Below are 21,434 nucleotides of genomic sequence, written 5' to 3'. Positions count from 1 at the left end.
CATGAAGCACATGTTGGGGCGCATTCCGGACCTGGAGAAAGGAGGCCTGATAATGGGAGGGGACTTCAATACAGTGTTGGATCCAGCACTGGACCGCTCCAAATCAAGGACTGGAAAGAGGCGGGCGGCGGCCAAGGTACTTAGGGGGTTTATGGACCGGATGGGGGGGGGGGGGGGGGAGTGGACCCATGGCGATTTGCAAGGCCGTAGGCCAGGGAATTTTCTTTCTTTTCCCATGTACACAAAGCCTACTCCCGGATAGATTTTTTTTGTTCTGGGCAGGGCGCTCATCCCAAGGGTGGAGGGGACGGAGTATTCGGCCATAGCCGTTTCGGACCATGCCCCGCAGTGGGTGGAACTGGAGCTGGGAGAGGAGAGGGACCAACGCCCGCTGTGGCGGCTGGATGTGGGACTACTGGCGGACGAGGTGGTGTGTGGGAAGGTAAGGGGGTGTATCGAAAGGTACTTGGAGGCCAACGATAACGGGGAGGTGCGGGTAGGGGTGGTATGGGAGGCGGTGGTCAGGGGAGAGCTAATCTCCATTAGGGCTCCTAAAGCGGGACAAGGATCCACTGCAATGTGGATCATACAGGCCGATCTCGCTCTTTAATCTGGATGCAAAGTTGCTGGCAAAAGTGCTGGCCACGAGGATCGAGGACCGTGTCCCGGGGGTGATTCACGAGGACCAGACAGGATTTGTAAAGGGTAGGCAGCTAAACACCAATGTGCGGCGGCTCTTAAACGTGATAATGATGCCATCGGTGGAGGGAGAGGGGGAGATAGTGGCAGCTATGGACGCGGAGAAGGCCTTTGATTAAGTAGAGTGGGAGTACCTCTAGGTGGTGCTGTGTAGGTTTGGGTTTGGGGGAGGGCTTAACAGTTGGGTTAAGCCCCTTTACAGAGCCCCGGTAGCAAGTGTAGTGATGAACCGGCGGAGGTCGGAGTACTTTCGATTGTACCGAGGGACGAGGCAGGGGTGCCCCCTGTCCCCCCTGTTGTTCGCATTGGCGATCGAACCATTGGCCATGTCATTGAGGGAGTCTAATAAATGGAGGGGGGTGGTCCGAGGGGGCGAAGAGCATCGGGTGTCGCTATATGCGGATGACCTGTTGCTGTACATGGCAGATCCAATGGAGGGGATGGTAGAGGTCATGCAAACTCTGAGGGAGTTTGGGGAGTTTTCGCGCTATAAGCTCTATGTAGGGAAGAGTGAGCTCTTTGTATTACAGGCGGGGGACCAAGAAAGAGATAGGGGACCTACCGCTGAGGAGGGCGGAGGGGAGCTTTCGGTATCTGGGGATCCAGATAGCCAGGAGTTGGGGGGCCCTACATAAACTGAATTTGACGAGGTTGGTGGAGCAAATGGAGGAGGATTTTAAAAGATGGGACATGTTACTGCTCTCGCTGGCGGGGAGAGTGCAGTCGGTCAAAATGGTGGTCCTTCCGAGGTTTTTGTTTGTGTTTCAGTGCCTTCCCATCGTGATCATTTAAGACCTTTTTTAAGAGAGTAGGTAGGAGTATTATGGGGTTCGTGTGGGCGAATAAGACCCCGAGGGTAAGGAGAGGGTTCCTGGAACGCAGTAGGGAACGAGGAGGGTTGGCGCTGCCAAACCTGGGGAGCTACTACTGGGCAGCAAATGTGTCGATGATCCGCAAGTGGGTTATGGAAGGAGAGGGGGCGGCATGGAAGAGGATGGAGATGGCGTCCTGTAAAGGAATGAGCCTGGGGGCGTTGGTGACGGCACCGCTGCCGCTCTCGCCGACAAAGTATACCACGAGCCCGGTGGTGGCGGCAACGCTAAGGATCTGGGGCCAGTGGAGACGGCACAGGGGTGCAATGGGAGCATCGGTGTGGTCCCCGATCAGGGGTAACCATCGGTTTGTCCCGGGGAAGATGGACGGGGGGTTCCAGAGCTGGCAGCGGGCGGGGATCAGAAGAATGGAGGACCCGTTCATTGACGGAACGTTTGCGAGCCTAGGGGCACTGGAGGAGACGTTTGAGTTAACCCCGGGAAATGCCTTTAGATATATGCAGGTGAGGGCTTTTGTGAGGCGACAGGTGAGGGAATTCCCGTTGCTCCCGGCACAAGAAGTCCAAGATAGGGTGATCTCGGGTGCATGGGTCGGGAAGGGCAAGGTGTCGGAAATACACCAGGAGTTGAAGGAAGAGGGGGAAGCGCTGGTAGAAGAGTTGAAGGGTAAATGGGAGGAGGAGCTGGAGGGAGGAGATCGAGGAAGGTCTGTGGTCGGATGCCCTGAGTAGAGTTAATTCCTCCTCGTGTGCCAGGCTCAGCCTGATACAATTTAAGGTGGTTCACGGAGCTCACCTGACGGGGGCGAGGTTGAGCAGGTTCTTTGGGGTAGAGGACAGATGTGGAAGGTGCTCAGGGAGCCCGGCGAACCATGTCCAAATGTTTTGGTCATGCCCGGCACTGGAGGGGTTCTGGAGAGGAGTGGCGGGAGCAATATCTCAGGTGGTGAAAGTCCGGGTCAAGCCAAGCTGGGGGCTAGCACTATTTGGAGTAGTGGACGAGCCGGGAGTGCAGGAGGAGAAAGAGGCCGGCATTCTGGCCTTTGCGTCCCTAGTAGCCCGGCGAAGGATCTTGCTAATGTGGAAGGAGGCGAAGCCCCCCAGCGTGGAGGCCTGGATAAATGATATGGCTGGGTTCATAAAGTTGGAGAGGATTAAGTTCGTCTTGAGAGGGTCTGCGCAGGGGTTCTACAGGTGGTGGCAACCGTTCCTAGACTATCTCGCGGAGCGTTGGAGGAAGATCGGTCAGCAGCAGCAGCAACCTGGGGGGGGTGGATGAGCAAGTGATAACATGAAGGGTTGGGGAAACTGGCACGTATGGGAGAGAGCCCGTGTACAAAGACATGTAAATATATCATTTTTGCCATGTATATACCTTGCTCTGTGCGATTTCTCATTATTTTGTTACCGGGGGCGGTGGGGCGAGGGTTATTGTTTGTAAGGGAGAAAAATTGTGTTTAATAAAAACTTTAATAAATGTATTTTTTTTTTTAAAGTGTGCCCACCCCTGCCCACCTACACATACTAACTGCATTACGGTATGGGCAGCTTGGCATTATCCTGGTAACAAGCTCAATTGACTTATAGTTATTTTTTTGAAATGGTGGATGGGTTACCAATTTTGGTGCCCTCCTGCCTATTGTTTAACGGGGAAGGGGGTCAGGAATGGGCAAGAACGCAGTTAGCTGGGCACCTGTCTTATTTTATGGAACATGTTCATTGAGGTGGAGAAAGGGGTGTAAAATCCAGCAACTTGTATTCCTTTGGTGATAACCATCCATAAACTGAATTAAATGTCAAAGGTGGTTCTCTTGTGAAATGCAGTAATTGGTTTTGTCTCATTGTTTCCGTATGCGCCATCTCTTGAGTTTATGTTGAACTGCCACTCAGATGAACCCTTGACAGATTGACATTTGCGGGCCTGGAAGTAAGGTGCTTGTCAACCCTAAACGGTCGTGGCAGAAGAAAACATAACTGGCAAAATCTGAGACAAAGTCAATTTTTTTTCCTCAGAAAAACTGGATTGAATGTTCCTGACTCCTTTTAAAATGTTTCCCTTTTTTTTAAAAACAGAATTGGGAGATCCTGGTCAGCGATTGTCATATGTAAAAGACTTAATCCACTCACTCCCGATATCCAACCATGATACTATGCAAGTTCTCTTCAGACACCTGTGCAAGTGAGTACCTGCTTTCACTCCAGATAAAGTGCATCATATGAAACCGTAAAAAGCAATGAGAGTGAAGTTAAGCTATTTACCAGTTCCTTTAGCTCCTCAAATCTTTTGTGATGGTTAATTGTATTTGCTAGCATAACAGTTTAACATATTTGCAACAAGTCAGATGTCTCTTGGATATGGACCCTGATGGTTGTTGACACCGTAAAGCAATATGAAGATTTAGAGCAGAAAGAGCCATTTGAACTGACAAGCCCAAAGCAGTTGTTTTAAACACATCTACTCCCCAGATCCCTCCAGTCCAATTCTCTCCGGAAACATATTCGTTTGTTGCTCAAACCCATTCAAAATGTTTTTACCATCGTTTTTAACTCATTCTATAGGTGGAATGGCCAGCCCTGATTCTCCATGAGATCGTCCATTGCTGCCAAATGTTAACGGACTCTGGGCTGTGCCACCGAATCTCCTACATCAGGTCCCACCACAGTGGGACTGGTGATAGATTTTGGCAGATTTTCCCACGGCAGAGGCCACCTTCTGGTCCAACCGAAGCCAGTGTCAATTTGCATGGTTTGCTTATCCTGCTGCTGGGCAGCCAGTAACAGTGGGTTGACTTTGGCAGGACTGAAAGATCTCGCCCGTAGGAAGGACTGGAAAATCCTGCCCATTATGTCAAACAGCTGCACCTTTTATTTATTCCTAACTTCTAAATGATGTCCTTTTAAGTTTTGGAAGCATCCATAAGTGGAGATCATTCTCTTGGTCAATTTTCTCCATCTCCTTCATCGTTTTGAGAACATCTTCTTTCAATAAAAACTGGTAGACATAAAATGACTTTGGGCGGGAATTCCAACGCCCCCCCCCCCCCCCTCCCCGCATGGCATGTTTTTTTGGCGGCAGAGGCGGCTCGCCATTGGCTACCAGTGGGATCTTCTGGACCCGCCAATGTCTAGGGTATTTTGCATGGCCCGCCCGTCCTGCTACTGGGGAACCCGCCGTGTGGGCTGGTCGGGGGGTTACCGTCGGCGGAACCGGAAGATGCTGCCAGCAGAAGGGCCGGAAAATCTGGCCCAGCGCAGCATCCAACTAGAGCTATTAATGATTTCATACACATTTACCCACAGCACCAGGGACCCGGGTTTCATTCCGGCCTTGGATAACTGTCCGTGTGGAGTTTGCACGTTCCCCCCGTGTTTGCGTGGGTTTCCTTCGGGAGCTCTGGTTTCCTCCGACAATCCAAAGATGTGCAGGTTAGGTGGATTGGGCATGCTAAATTGCCCCTCAGTGTCAAGGATGTTCAGGTGAGGTGGGGATAGGGGTTATGAAGATGGGATAGGGGAGTGGGCCAAAGTTGGGTGCTCTTTCAGAGGGTTGGTACAGACTCATTGGGCCGAATGGCCTCCTTCTGCACTATAGGGACTCTGTGAAAAACAAACTGTTTCATTCATCCACTTTTCCAATCTTATCTTGATTATTCAGATGAGTTTTTATTTCAGTCAACAAACCATGAAATGAATTCCAGGACCAAACATTTTTTTAAAATAAATATATTTATTAAAGTTTTTTAACACAATTTGTCTCCCTTACAAACAATAGGTCCCACCCCCCCCCCCCCCGTAACAAAATAACGAGAAATCGCGCAGAGCAAGATATATACATGGCAAAATGATATATTTATGTGTCTTTGTACACTGGCTCTCTCCCATACGTGCCAGTTTCCCCAACGCTTCATGTTATCACTTGATCATCCACCCTCCCAGGCTGTTCCCCACCCCCCCCATCCCCCCTCCCAGGACGTTCCCCCACCCCCCCCCCCCCCCCCAAGGTTGCTGCTGCTGACCGATCTTCCTCTAACGCTCCGCGAGATAGTCTAGGAACGGTTGCCACCGCCTGTAGAACCCCTGCGCAGACCCTCTCAAGACGAACTTGCCCTCGGGGTCTTATTCGCCCACACAAACCCCATAATACTCCTACCTACTCTCTTAAAAAAGGCCTTAGTGATCACGATGGGAGGGAACTTAAACACGAACAAAAACCTCGGAAGGACCACCATTTTGAACGACTGCACTCTACCCGCCAGCGAGAGCGGTAACATGGCCCATCTTTTAAAATCCTCCTCCATTTGGTCCACCAACCTCGTCAAATTCAGTTTATGTAGGGACCCCCAACTCCTAGCTATCTGGATCCCCAGATACCGAAAGCTCCCCTCCGCCCTCCTCAGCGGTAGGTCCCCTATCTCTCTACTTGGTCCCCCGCCTGTAATACAAAGAGCTCACTCTTCCCTACGTTGAGCTTATAGCCCGAAAACTCCCCAAACTCCCTCAGAGTTTGCATGACCTCCACCATCCCCTCCATTGGATCCGCCACGTACAGCAACAGGTCATCCGCATATAGCGACACCTGATGCTCTTCTCCCCCTCGGACCACCCCCCTCCATTTATTAGACTCCCTCAATGACATGGCCAATGGTTCGATCGCCAATGCGAACATCAGGGGTGACAGGGGGCACCCCTGCCTCGTCCCTCGGTACAGTCGAAAGTACTCCGACCTCCGCCGGTTCGTCACTACACTCGCCATGAGGGCTCTGTAAAGGAGCTTAACCCAACTGATAAACCCTCCCCCGAACCCAAACCTATGCAGCACCTCCCAGAGGTACTCCCACTCTACTCGGTCAAAGGCCTTCTCCGCGTCCATAAGCTGCCACTATCTCCGCCTCTCCCTCCACCGATGGCATCATTATCACGTTTAAGAGCCGCCGCACATTGGTGTTTAGTTGCCTACCCTTTACAAATCCTGTCTGGTCCTCGTGAATCACCCCCGGGACACCGTCCTTGATCCTCGTGGCCAGCACTTTTGCCAGCAACTTTGCATCCACATTAAGGAGCGAGATCGGCCTGTACGATCCACATTGCAGTGGGTCCTTGTCCCGCTTTAGGATCAAAGAAATTGTCGCTTCCGACATTGTCGGAGGTAGGGTCCCCTCCTCTCTTGCCTCATTAAAGGTCCTCACTAGTAGCAGGGCCAACAGGTCTACGTACTTCCTGTAGAACTCCACCGGGAACCTGTCCGGTCCTGGGGCCTTCTCCGCCTGCATGCTCCCCAAACCCTTGCTCAGCTCCTCCAACCCAATTGATGCCCCCAAACCAGCCACCTCTTGCTCCTCCACCCTCGGGAATCTCAGTTGGTCTAGGAATCGTCTTATACCCTATTCCCCCGCTGGGGGCTGGGATCTGTACAGCTCTTCATAGACGGCCTTAAATACCTCGTTTATTTTCGTCGTAATCCGAACCGTGGCTCCCCTTCCATCTTTGACTCCCCCTGTTTACCTCGCAGCCATCCTTTTACGGAGCTGGTGTGCCAGCATCCGACTAGCCTTTTCCCCATACCCGAAGGTCGCCCCCTATGCTTTCCTCCACTGTGTCTCCGCCTTCCCTGTGGTCAACAGGTCAAACTCCGTCTGGAGCCGTCGTCTTTCCACAAGTAATCTTTCCTCTGGGGCCTCTGCGTATCTCCTGTCCACTCTCAAAATCTCCCCCACTAACCTCTCCCTTTCCATGCCCTCTGTCTTCTCCCTATGAGCTCTAATGGAGATTAGCTCACCCCTGACCACCGCCTCCAACGCCTCCCATACCACCTCCCCGTTGTCGTTGGCCTCCAAGTACCTTTCGATACACCTTCCCACACACCACCTCATCCGCCAGCAGTCCCACATCCAGCCGCCACAGCGGGCGGTGGTCCCTCTCCGCTCCCAGCTCCAGTTCCACCCAGTGCGGGGCATGGTCCGAAACGGCTATGGCCGAATACTCCGTCCCCTCCACCCTCGGGATGAGCGCTCTGCCCAGAACAAAAAAATCTATCCGGGAGTAAGCTTTGTGTACATGGGAAAAGAAAGAAAATTCCCTGGCCTGCGGCCTTGCAAACCGCCATGGGTCCACTCCCCCCATCTGATCCATAAACCCCCTAAGTACCTTGGTCGCTGCCGGCCTCTTTCCAGTCCTTGATTTGGAGCGGTCCAGTGCTGGATCCAACACTGTATTGAAGTCCCCTCCCATTATCAGGCCTCCTTTCTCCAGGTCTGGAATGTGCCCCAACATGCGCTTCATGAGTCCTGCATCATCCCAGTTCGGGGCGTATACGTTTACCAACACCACCCACGTCCCTTGCAGCCTACCGCTCACCATTATATATCGCCCTCTATTGTCCACCTCAATAGTCTTGGCCTCAAATGACACCCGCTTTCCCACTAATATTGCCACCCCTCTATTCTTCACGTCCAGTCCCGAGTGGAATACCTGTCCTACCCATCCCTTTCTTAACCTGACCTGGTCCGCCACCTTCAGGTGAGTCTCTTGGAGCATGACCACGTCCGCCTTCAGTCCCTTTAAGTGCGCGAACACTCGAGCCCTCTTCACCGGCCCATTCAGCCCCCTCACGTTCCACGTTGTCAGCCGGATTGGAGGGCCCCCCCCCAGCCGACTAGCCATCTCCTTTTCTGGGCCAGTCCCGTGTCCACGCCTCTCTCACCCTCCAGTCCCCCAGACGGGGGCCCCCGTCTCGACCACCTCCTCTGTGTCCCGTTCCTTTTCGGCCAATGCAGCAGCAACCCTTTTTCCCCCCCGCTAGACCCCTGTCTAGCTTTTTTGCTCCCCCCATGTCACTCCCGTAAGTCAGCTGACACCTGCTGACCCCGGCTTCCCCCACCGTCCCATTGACCTCCCCGTGTGGGAGTCTCCCAATCAATTTGCGTTCCTTCGTTCCCCTTCCCGCCTTTCTTCCCGCGCGCAGGAAAAACCCCGCGCTTTCCACAGCCCACTCCGCCCCTTCTGGCACAGCTGTCGTGGCCTTGTCTCTCTCCCCCAGCCCATATAACATTTCCTGCGCGTGATTGACCCCCTATATACAACAACCATCACACATCAAACCTCAAACATCCCCCCCACCCTCACAAACCCTCAATTAGAGTCCAACTTTTCGGTTTGTATAAAGGTCCACGCCTCTTCAGGCGTTTCAAAGTAATAGTGTTGGTCCTTGTATGTGACCCACAGTCGCGCTGGCTGCAGCATTCCGAATTTCACTCCTTTCCGGTGCAACACCGCTTTGGCCTGGTTGAAACCCGCTCTCCGCTTTGCCACCTCCGTGCTCCAGTCCGGGTATGTTCGGATCTCTGCATGAACCGGTGAACCGGTGAAACCTCACCACCATCGCCCTTGGCGGCTCATTTGCTTGGGGCTTCCTCGCCAGCACCCGGTGTGCCCCGTCCAACTCCAGCGACCTCGAAGGGGCCTCCGCACCCATCATCACCCCAAGCATCGTGCTCACGTATGCCCCGGCATCAGCCCCCTCCACTCCTTCAGGGAGACCCAGGATCCGCAGTATCTTTCTCCTCGACCTGTTCTCCAGGTCTTCGAGTCTTCCCGCCCACCTCTTGTGTAGCGCCTCGTGCTGCTCCACTCTCACCGCCAGGCCCAAGAGCTCGTCCTCGTTCTGGCTGACCTTTTCTCTACCTCCTGGATCTTAACCTCGTGGGCCTTCTGGGTGATCCCGAGTCCTTCAATTGCCGAAAGCATAGGCGCCAACATCTCCTTGCGCATCTCCTCGCACTGCTCTTCGAAGCAGCGCTTGATGAACTCCTGCAGCTCCCCTTTGTACCTGGCCGCCGCCATTTTGTTTTTTTTACCCTGCTTCTCCCGTTGCTCCAGTGCCACTTTTCTGGCCGTTGCACTTCGGGTCTGTTTCATAGGCGTTGGAGGAGGACCTTCCCTTCCCTTCCCCACGGGTTTTTGTCGAAAAAAGTTCCGTTGGGGCTCCTTTAGCGAGCCCGAAAGTCCGTGGTAGCGGGAGCTGCCGACTCGTGCGGCTTAGCTCCACATCGCCGCACCCGGAAGTCTTCCAGGACCAAACATGACAAGTGGTGCCTTGCAAAGTTCTGAGTTGGGTAGTCAACTATTCACTCTTTCTTCATTTAGGACTTCCATGTTTAGATTTAAAACAAGTCTCAAACCAAATAAAAACAAAGATGGGAAGCATTGTAAGCTGTGTCGACGGAAGCATAACCTTATGAAGAGATTCAGGGTGATGGAAAAGAGTGTGCCCGAGAAGGTATACTGAGGGTGCAGAGGCTATCACTTGGTTGGAGTACTTGAGTCGCAGCGGTAGTGTGTCCCTACCTCTGGGCCAGAAGCTCTGAGTTCCAATCCCGTGCCAGGATTTGTTGGCTGCAGAAGGAACGTGCAATCAACCCAAGAATCCTACCAATACCTCCCACTATTCCCCAAGGAGACCTCCCACTATTCCTCAAGGGGACTTCCCATTATTCCCCAAAGGAGAAAAACAAGTGGGTGAAGATATGCCAAAGAAAAACATTAGATTGAAATAAAGAAGGAAAATGCAATCATTCAGGCGTGAACTGGCCGTAGATTAACCCTCAGTCTTTGTCGATTTATTGGATCTCAGTTGGGGTTACGGTAAAGGTGCTATATTTTGCCTAATTGTTCTCAACCTAAAACTGGGGGTCCTAATGCATGTTTCCAGGTTGTACATGAATGTAGGGTACAGTTCAACAATCTTGTTGCACCTGATTTGGAATTGGGACGTGATAGTTGAATCCCGGGAGAGAACAAAATCGACCTTCGCTCCAGGCGAAAAACCTCGCAAGAGTTAATAAATTTCAAAAAGGTACCCCCACGCAACCTTATCAAACGCTTTTTCAGCGTCCATTGAAATAATCATTGGGGAGTGGGACAGAACGACTTTTAACAATCTCCATATGTTGGCCGACAACTGCCCGCCCTTAACAAAACCAGTCTGCTCCTCCAATATCACTCCCAGAAGGCAGGGCTCCAAACGCATTGGCAACACCTTCGCCAACAACTTAGCATCACCATTCAACAACAAAATGGGTCAGGATGACCCACACTCGTAGGATTCATATCCTTCTTCAGGATCAGGGAAATCTATGCCTGCGCCAACATGGCCAGCAACACCCCACAAGCCAAAGAATCATTGAACATATCCAGCACCAGTGGGATCAACTGACCCGCGAACCTTTAATAAAGTTCGATAGGGAACCCATTCGGACTCTGAGCTTTAATCCGATACACTTTATAATCCCCTCCCGACTCATCATTGCCTCCATCTCTTCTCTTCTCCGCTGCTTCACCACCAGGAAGGACAACCCATCCAAAAACTGCATCATTAACTGTCTTTCCTCTAGAGGCTCTGACTTGTATAACTCTCGGTAAAAGGCCTCAAATGCTGTAATAACCTTCCCTGGGCGGAAACCAACCCGCCACGCGAATCCCTTTTACACTGTCTACCGGGAGGCAGTCTGCCGCCTCAGCTGGTGCGCCAAAAGACAACTGGCCTTCTCCACATATTCGTAGAAGCTCCCGTTTGAGAATCGCAGCTGGTTCACCGCTTTTCCCATCGGGAGCAGCTAAAAATCCATCTGCAGTTTCTTCCCAATTACCAAAAACTCCGGTGCCGGCGCAATCAGTACTGGTGGTCCACCTCGAGAACGTAATCCACCGGCCTCTGCCTCTCTACCCTTCCAGATGTATCCCATGCGCCTTATAAGATATTAACCCCTAACAACCACCTTCAGAGCTTCAGAGTGTGGAAGGCAAAACCGCCTTATTCCTTTGGAACTCAATGTACTCCCCAGTGGTAGAGGATATACGCTCACAGAATCCCTTGTCCGCGAGCAACGCTGTGTTCAATCTCCACGGGGGTCGCTGAGCGGGGCCCGGCTCCAACATCAGATCCACAAAATGTGGAGCGTGATCCAAGATAATGATCGTTGAGTATCCCGCCCCCTTCACCCCAGAAAGATGAGACCTACCCACCAAAAAGAAGTTGACCAGGAGTATTCCCAATGGACGTGTGAGAAAAAAGAAAACTCCTTACTCCATGGGTCTGCCCCCCAATCTGTTCCATAAAGACCAATACCAGTTCGCTACCCCTGATGGACTCAGACTTAGGACTTGACCTATTAACCTGGATCCAAAACACAATTGAAGTCCTTCCCAGAATTAGTTGATGTGAATCCAGATACAGGATGGAAGCCAACACCTTATTGATAAACGCCGTATCACCCCAGTTCAGTGCATACGCCTGTACCAATACCACCAACGTGCTCGCCAACGACCTGCCTGGGGACGGCAATATTTTAGCAGATGAAAAAGATACCCTCTTGTTAATCAACACTGCAGCTCCCAGGCCCTACCATCGAAACCCGAATAGTATACCTGCCCCCACCCAGCTGTTTGGTAACCTTGTTTGGTCCTTGATATGCAAACGAGTCTTGTGTAAAAATACTACATCAGCCTTCAAACTTCTCAGGTGTGCAAAGACCCGTGACCTTTCTACTGGGCCATTTAGCCCCCTTACATTCCAAGTTGTCAACCGAACAGGGAGCCGTTCAGACCACCACTCCCCCGCCCCAGAGTCAGCCATACCCACCATGTGGGCTAATCCAGCTGCATCTCGGTGATACCATGCCCACCCAAGATGGCCACCAAAGCCCCCATAAGACGAGAACAAAGACAAATTACCCGTCACCATCAGCAGTTCACCCCTCTCCCCACCCCACCTCCCAACCACACCACAACACAATAAACAAGCAAACAGCCAAAAGGAGAACAAAGGCCCCTATCCTCCCCCACCCCCAACCCCAAACAAAACGAGAACAAAAATCTTAAACTCATTACCTAAAAGAAAAACCCTAATGTATTGAGCTTCAGATATCCCCCCACTCCTCTGCTCCTGTTAACCGACTTTACAGCTAGCAAGGTGACCCCCGCACAGGGTGAAACCAGAAAAATAATCATACTGACAAATAACCCCCCGTCCACATCTAATTTTAATATAAAATGATAGCAGGGATAAAGAAAACCAACACGCATCCCACAAACAATCCCAATACAAACTCCAAACTTGCCCAGAAACCCCCCAACAATTCTCCATAACTGCATTCTCTCACCTACAATACAAATGTCCCACAACAAATACTGCATCCTCTCACCTACAATATAAATATCCCACAATAAATACAAGTACAAATGCCCCTAACAATTCACATATTAGTTCGCCCCCAGTCCATGTTTCTTTACAAACTCATCCGCTTCATCTAGTGCATCAAACTAATAGTCTCTCTCTTTAAAAAGTCACTCGAAGACAGGCCGGGCACCACACCGAATCGCACATTACTTTTGTACAATGCGGCCTTGGCCTTGTTGAATGCCACAAACCTCCTAGCCAGCTCCCCTCATGTGCTGATATATGCTGATGGCGTGGCCCTCCCATCTAGAGTCTTGATGGTCCTTCGCCCACCTCGTGACCTGTTCCTTGTCTTGGTACCTGTGAAATCTAATGATGATCACCCTTGGTGATTCCCCAGATTGGGCTTCGATTTATCAACTGATTGGCCCAGTCCAATTCAGGAGGGGATGGCAGTCCCCCTCCCCCACTACCTTCCCAAACATCTTGGACATATAGTCCGTAGGATTTGGGCCCTCTAGGCCTTCCGGCAACTCAACGATTCTTAAATTTCGTTGTCTGGAGCAGTTTTCCAGATCGTCCACCTTTGCCTCCAGGTCTTTATGTCTTTCAGCCATCGCCACCTCCAGGGAAACAATCAGTCACTCTGGTCCGAGAGTGCCACCTCCACCCTTTATATCACCGCGCCATGCTCCTCCACCTTCCAATCCGTCTTCACCTAGGCAGTGCAGATGGGGGCCAGAGCTCCTTCCATTGCGTTCTCAAGGTCCTCTGAGACCACCTGCCACTGACTTTTGAATTCATCCGCCAAGAAGCTTTCCACCATCTTGATAGTCCATGGAGAAGCCAGTCGCAGCAGGATACTCCGCCATTTTCTCCACCAGCGAGGCTCAAGGGACTTTTGAGTCCGATGCCGCTTCTTCGCCCGACTACTGCCTTGTGTTATATTTTATGTGGGGACCTTATCCCATTTGAACTACTCAAATTCCCCACCAAACATCACCCATAAACTGGGTGAAAAGGGCTGAAAACTAGGTACCCTGGTGGGAGCCACCGCGTATGCAACTGTTCACCACAAAGAAGCTGAAGGAAAGAACTTTGATGCCAATGACAGCATTCTCTTAACTTTTTTTTGTCCTTCTGGTAGCATGGATTCATGAACAGCTCGATAAGGACTGGCCAAGGAACACAATAGAATAGTTTATTGAAGTGGTTATTCTTGGGGTTGGTTCATTGCGAATCTAAGCGCTTTAATTTGGGTGTATTTTAGGATCGAACAATAAAGCCATAAAATGAAGCGTAGCTTTCAAAGTTGTATTAATCTCCTTCACTCTCTTCCAGTGTGATAGAATGTCGCAACCAGAATCGGATGAGCTCTCAGAGTATGGCAATCGTGTTTGGTCCAACCCTCCTGAAACCTGAGACAGAGACAGGAAACATCGCGGTCCATATGGTCTACCAGAATCAGATTGTCGAGTTCATCCTTAACCAGTACCAGCAGCTTTTCAACGATAGCCAGGAATTGGCAGTTATTAGATGAGCGACACCGTGGGGCAGTCCAGCCTCACACAGTGACTGGTGTGTGTGTGTGTGTGTGCGTGTGTGCTTACATAGAGTAATGAGGCGCTAGAGGTATCTGCACACATTGGACCTTGCCAGACATGGCCTTTTGTAAAAAGAAGGAAGGCTGTTCTTCAGAACATGATCTGACTCAACTTCAAGACTATTGGAGAAGAAGCGTTCAAAGTGGGTCGTATTCTTGGTGAACAGTGCATTGGACCCTGTATGAGTGAGCCTCTCCTTCCGCTGGACAATACCGCTTTGCTGCCATGCCTATTTTTAAAAAATATTTGGCGGTCCTTGTATCTGGATCCATGAAGAGGTGCCAAGTTTATTTCAACTTCCTCCTGGAAGCAATTTTTGCAGGGCCGACTTTACGTTCATGGTGGCCCTTGGAATTCTGTTCACCAGGAGTATTTTGCGATGAATCAGCACATAGCACTTTAAAGTGTGCTTCCCTCTCTGCTGTATGAGACATTTTTACATGCGATCTGACATCAGTAATAAGAGCAAGGTCCAATCCCCAAGGATCGTTCATGTTTAGCTATTTCTATTTATTGGTATCTTATTTAATTTTTAAGGAAAAAAAACATTGAAGTGGGGTAAACGTAACGCTGTAGATTATATCACAGATGGGCAGCTAAAACCTGTGGAAGAAAGTAGCAGCGGAAATTATTTTCCTGGGCTGGTGAATCAGACAGCCAAGTAAGCAAGGGATTGCACTGTTAGAATTGAGCTCAATTCCTGCAGCAAGGTAATGGTATATTCCACTCCAGCACTTCAAACCAAATAAAGCATGTTACTCAAACAAGAACATTTCTTACTGAGGGTAAAAATGTTCAATTGGGAGTTAGCACTATGAAGTTGGAGACTAGAGAGGTTAGAACAGGCATTGCAATGAGTTATGAATGGTTGTCCCAATGTGTGTTTTCTTTATCATTTAATTCTTGATGTTCCCTGATCAGTTGGCCATCAAGGTATTTATTTTTTCCAACTGGAAAACTTTGGTAAAGGGCCCATTATGCAGAATACCAATAACGTTGAGAAGAGTAAGAGGGAGAATGGGGTAAATTATGTGGCCATTGTCCGATGATTTCAAATTTAGGATTTAAACTTACACCCTGTCGGAAGTGGAATGGTGAGGAGGTAAGGAATTCCAGATTTCCAAGCTCTTGGAAAAAAATTAGGTTGGAGTAGCAGACAGCACAATCTAATCTTTCTAAATTCCATGGGATCGTCTCAATGGTAGCCCATTTGAAATAATGCCAATTGGAAAGGAAGTATTAATCTTCCGACATTAAGGTTGCTGATTAGAGCTGATATTGCTTTCCTGATTAAGAGCCTCACGCACCAACCAGGCAATCTGAGGGTACTTTGCCTTGACTTCCTATAGCGTAGAACAGACCTGGATGTGGGTGGTGATATGACCTGAAGTCAGTATTGTTGTGGGATTCAGCCTCAAGGTCTGTGAATCATCCAGAAGGTCATTTGGTAGAGAAAGTGACCATAGACAATCTCAGAAAAGTCACAGAAAGAAGCAGAACAATTAGGATGAACACGAGGAGACAATATGGAGAAGGTTGAGAGCATTCGGCAAAGGAAACAAGCACAAAAAGAAATGCAGAGCATTCTGCAGTGATGTGATAGAGTGTGTACATATTTGAGAGTTCTGATGCAGAACATGAGGATCAGTAACCAGAGGACAAGGATTTCAGATCATTATCAAAAGAAGCAGGTAAGAAGTGAGCAATAGTTTTTAATGCAGTGAGTTGTGATCTGGAGGTGGTGGAATCAGACTCGGTAGTAATTTTTAAAAGTGAATTTATATATATATATATATATATGTATATGTTTTTATACTCAAAAGTGCTAAAATTAGGGAAAGACAAGGTGGTGAGGTTAATTGTATAGCTCTTTCAAAAAGGCAGTATGAGCCTAATGGGCGGAATGGCCTTTTTCGTTGGTGCAAGATTCTACGACTCTCTGCAGTTATGGTTAAGGCCTTTGATTTACCATTGGAAACAGTTGTCGTAGAGGTGTGACACATTGTGGGCAAATGTAACATGTATACAGGTATAACCTGTAGTGAGTGTTTGAGAACAAAAGCAGGGATCTGGCATCCCCAATCGTGTGATTCAGTGTCAGAGCTTATAAATAAAAGCAAAACACTGTGGATACTGGAGATCTGAAATAAAGACACAAAGTGGTGGATAAACCCAGCAGGTCTGGCAGCATCTGTGAACAGAGAAACAATTAGCATTTCAAGTCCATATTGCAGTGCAGACTTGATAGGCTAAGTGGCCTAATTCTGCTCCTTAGACTTGTGGTTCAATTCCAAAGAATCGTTTTTTAAGAAAAATATTTTTATTAAGGTCTTGTCATTTTATACAAAAATACAAACAACTAAAAGGGCAATAAACCAATCTACGCAACCCCCTTCTCAAAATGAGCACGAACCCCCCTCACCACCCACTCCCCGCACTGCTCCCTCCCCACCTTCTACCCCCCTCTAGCAGCTAACAGTGCCAAAGAATCATATTGGACTTGAAATGTTAAATCTGATTCTCTCTCCGCAGATGCTGCCAGACCTGCTGAGTTTATCCAGCATTTTCTGTTTCAATGGAATTTAACTATGCTACTATGTCTTTGTCGTGCTGACAGAGTGAGCCACTGCTCTTTTTGAATTGCAATGCGTTCATATGATTCGCATAGAGGGGTTAAAGGGAAAAACTGACAGATGTGGGGAAAACACTTTGGGGATCTACCTGACCCACCCGCCAAGGTCCACCTCCATCACCACCATTCAGTTCTCTGCAGAGCAACATTCACAGTCAATGGAGACGGCTATTGTCATCCTGTCTCTCTCAGCCAGTGTCCGGAGCGCATTGCCAACTAAACCTCAGAGGAGAGAAGTCGAAATTGATCACAACATTGATCTGACACTGTAATCTTAACAAATCTAATTGATCTTAAAGTATCCTTTTGACAACTCCTGACCCCAAATATAACCTCTACCCAAATATCACCTCCTGACCCATATTTAATCTCCTGACTGCCTGGTTGCATTTGGTTCTCTGAGACGTCTTGTGAGAGCAGCTGTTTTGAAGAGGTGCTCATAGCACAGAACCATGCATTTTGGAAGAAGACCAGGAGTTAGCATGACACCACCCTCAATTTAAATTTAAATTAATTGGGTGAAAATATATTCTATTATGTGCAAAGTAATGATGCACATTGCTGATAGGCGTCTGCAGGATGACACCGAGCACACATTCATAATATGTACGCTGCAAGCTTTATATCAGATATCTCCGAACAGGTTTCCACCCAATTCTCTTTGCCCACACCTTAAGGTTTCAGTTACCTAAGACGCTACAGCATCAGTGCAGTTCCTGTATAACACAATACTGAATCTGCTGATCCAAGAAGCATATGAACATAACAACAGGAGTAGGCCATTCAGCCCATCGAGCCTGTCCCACCATTCAATGAGATCATGGCTGATCTGTGGCCTAACTCCATATCCCTTTGGCCCATGTTTCTTAATATCTTTGCTTAACAAAAATTTATCTTGGATTTAAATTTAACATCTGTTCTAGCTTCAACTGTTGTTTGAGTGAAGAAGTACTTCCTAAAATCTCCCCTGAATGGTCTAGCCTTAATCTTTACACTATGCCCCCTAATTGAAGAATCTCCAAACAGGGGTCATTGAGCTCACAAACACTGGAGCTGTATGAACTGTACTTATTCAAAGTTGTCAGTCTTCCTCATTGATTTGAAGCAGTTAATTTGACTGAATTGAGGTGGGCGTGTTTATTATACTTAAATGAACTCCACACAGTGTGAGACTAGCTGCAGGATCAGTTTTGGCAACAATCGCTCTAGTAGGATTCAAAGTGAAAACTTCACCCCGACTCTTAAGTTCTGCTGCCCCTTTCATCCTTAACCCTTTCAAAACCACTTCTGTTCATCTGGAAGGGCAAGATAACCGAGGCCTTAGACAACATAGTATGCCTGCAGAATATCCTGCTTTCTGTGCGAGATAATGATTGGATTGCCTGGAGAGCAGTAAGCAAATGACTAAGCATAGCTTAGGATGCAAGGAAGTGAAAAGATTGAAGACTCGTGAAACAGAGCACTTCTCAAAAAATTACTTAAAAAAAAATAAAATGGGCAGTCTGGATAAGATTACTCCACTTAAAATGAAAAAGTTCTTACCAGTGTAATAAAACCCATCAGAAAATTCAAGCTCTTAATTTTTTTAAAAGGGGCCTTACCCACAATGTAATGTATTGTATGATTGTAACTTTAACTTGCTTCCTGCACTATTTTGCACACACTGTTTAACACCTTAATTGGGCAGTAATTTCTTGCGCTTGGCGTTTTAATGGAGTTGTTAAGCCAGGGTGCTAAACTTGCACACACAATTTTTGCAAAAACCAGTCTGGGTTAAGAAGGAGCTGTTTTGAAGCCGCCATTGAGGCAAGGCGGTTGCTAAGCAATCCATTTAATGCAGCAAACCCAGAAGCCATACATTTTCTTGTGATCAAACCTACTCCCAAGTCCCATAAAATTCAAAGATACGGTTCCATTAATCTGCAGATTACTTTGAATGCACAATTGCGTTTATTTGATGCGTGTCTGTCTTGTTACCTTTGAGAACGTAACTTTCGGGGGGAAATTGGAAATAGCTTAAAAAAATGATTCAAAAGTTATGTGTGATATTTAAAACCACTTCAGGTAAAACCAAACTAAGGTTCTGGGTTTGTTATTTTAAGAAATTAGTAATTCTATGGGGTTTGTTCTGAAACTGGCTCTTGCCTCAAATGCAATAGGTATCGGCAACCCCAGCTCTTAAAGGGAGCATTGGTGTTAAACCTTTTAACCTTCAACTATAGTGCTGGTTGCTTGGAGAAATTCAAAGCTTGAAATCCCGTTGTCTTAGTATATTGAATTTAAAGTCCAGCATGAAAATACCGATGTGATAAATATCTACTGTTAGCCAAGGGAAATTTCTATGATGATGCTTCTAATGTTTCCTGAAGGCCCTTGTGCAAAGATCAGCTGTTGCAGGCCAGCAGGACCCACGTCCAACCCGCAGTCTCATGCACAATGTGCTACACACATTGTAATTGGACTGAGTTCCTCTGGGCCGGGGAAGGGGGAGCAAATATCAACTGTGATTCCTACTCCAGATCGGTGTCCATTGACCCCCTGCTCATTTGAATATGAAGGCGAGGACATTGGTAGGATTCAGTTGAAAAATACATCCCCAGTTCACTAACCTTGCCTACATTCGCACAACGGTTTCCTTGATTGATGGATCCCTACCACAGGAGAATGGAAATTGGGAAAATGTACAATTGGATGCTCCTATGCTACTTTTATGGCTGGTTTTGTATATACTAGACAAGTCAGCAGTCACGGTATGTGTACTCTGCCCAGAGGCATGTCCTCGGCTCATTATTTGCTGATGCTTCACCTTGAGCCATTGTACTGACATTTTTGTCAGTGTTGATCTGCCATTGCCTTCCACTCTCAGGGGAAGTGCAAAGAGGCAGGTGCCAAGTTTGTCTGAGCTGGAATGGGAATTGAATCCATGCCATTGGTATTATTCTGCACCACAGATTAGCCATCCAGTCAACTGGGCTAAGTAGCCCCATCCAGTTGGTAGGATATATTGGAAAATAGTGGGCCACATGACCATTGGCTCCCTTTATATGATTGCCATTGGAGGGGACTCTTATACAATTGGATATCCACCCGCATAATGTACAAGGCCAGTATCCGCTGACCCTGAGCTGAACTTCCATTTCACCTCGGGTCGAAAGTCGCACCCTTTCACCTCTGTAAAATTGTCAATTTACACCCCTCCCTCAACCCTCTATTTCTACAGCCCTCATCACGCCATCTTTACCTCAGGGATTCATGTCCCAAACAGTCTCTATTTGCTGTCCTCGATTGATCGCAAGATTCCATTCACCACAAACCCCCCACCCCCGACCAGTCCCCCGCCCATCAGCCTCATCTAATCTGTAAGGGGAAACCTCTCCAGCCAAAACACTCCGTTTCTTTGACTTGGAATACTGTCCTCTTCCCGCCACTAACAGACTGGGATGTTCCTCAGTCACTGCACCTCACTCCACCGGGATACCTTTTAAAACCACTCCACCTTTCCTACCTCCCTCCCAACTCCTCAGCTCCGCAGACAAGTCTATCATTTGATTATTGTGCCTTCAGTCTCCCCCTCAGCAAATTCCTTTACTTTCTGCTTCGTGACCCTCCCCTCCCCCATGAAGCTCGTTGTCAAGTCACTCACATGCTAAGCTTGACTTTCCTGCTTGTGAAACGAGATGTCACCTCGCCCTCTTAATTTATGACTCCCCCTATGTATAGTGCACTGAAACCTTTCTTTGTATAAATACGAGTGCTTGTATATATTTAAGTAAGATTCTGTTCAGGAATTGTAGCTTCGCCTCACCTTTATCTATCCTGCCAGTTACCCCTCTGGCGTGTCACTGCTGTTACGTGCAAGATGATTTAATGAATGATGGAATTATTGGAGCTTTATTGCACATGTCGGCAAAATGTGTACATGAACATTTTTCTGTAATAAATGGATATATTGTAAAACTTTGGAAAATTTTCAAATTTGTTTGAACGCTAATTAATTGTTTTTGTCTCACCAGATTGTTTGGGGGTGGGGGGGGAGGAGTACTTGCATTTAAGTAGCACCTTTCACCTCCTCAGAATATCCCAAAATGCTTTAAAATCCATTAACTACTTTTGAACTACTGTTATAATGAAAGCAATGTAACAGGCAATTTGGGCACTGCAAACCCCCACAAACCACAATGAGATTACAATAAGATAATCTTTTGATGCTCGGTGAGGGATAAATATTGGTCAGAACATGGTAGCTACCCTACTTTTTCATCAAGTTATGACTATGGGAACTTTTTTGTCATCCTGAGAAAGCAGATGGGAGCCTCAGTTTAACGTCTCACTTGGGAGACAGCACCTCTGGCAATGCTGCACTTCCTCAGTCTGCCATGGGAGTGTTCCGCTGAATTGTGCTAACGGCTCTGGAGCGAGAGTTGAACACACAACCTTCTGCCTTAGAAATAAGAGTGATATGGACTAAATTCAAGCTGACAGGGTATTGGGCAG

General features: G+C 48.3%; 1 protein-coding gene across 4 annotated transcripts in view; it reads left to right on the top strand.

Moving 5' to 3' along the window:
* The window catches only part of LOC140398388 (rho GTPase-activating protein 27-like), a 394,188-nt gene extending 373,291 nt beyond the window's left edge, over positions 1–20,897 (top strand). For all 4 annotated transcript variants that reach the window (XM_072487020.1, XM_072487021.1, XM_072487023.1 and 1 more), the window contains 2 exons: positions 3,605–3,710; positions 14,046–20,897. In XM_072487020.1, the coding sequence (XP_072343121.1) occupies positions 3,605–3,710; positions 14,046–14,244 (305 nt within the window). In that variant the 3' untranslated portion in view covers positions 14,245–20,897. The remainder of the gene's footprint in view (positions 1–3,604; positions 3,711–14,045) is intronic.
* Positions 20,898–21,434: the final 537 nt, after the last annotated feature.

This window comes from Scyliorhinus torazame, chromosome 21 (genome assembly GCF_047496885.1).
Source record: "Scyliorhinus torazame isolate Kashiwa2021f chromosome 21, sScyTor2.1, whole genome shotgun sequence".
Classification (NCBI taxonomy): Eukaryota; Metazoa; Chordata; class Chondrichthyes; order Carcharhiniformes; family Scyliorhinidae; genus Scyliorhinus; species Scyliorhinus torazame.
Note: the sequence above shows the minus strand (reverse complement) of the source record. Positions and strands in the feature narration are given on the sequence as shown.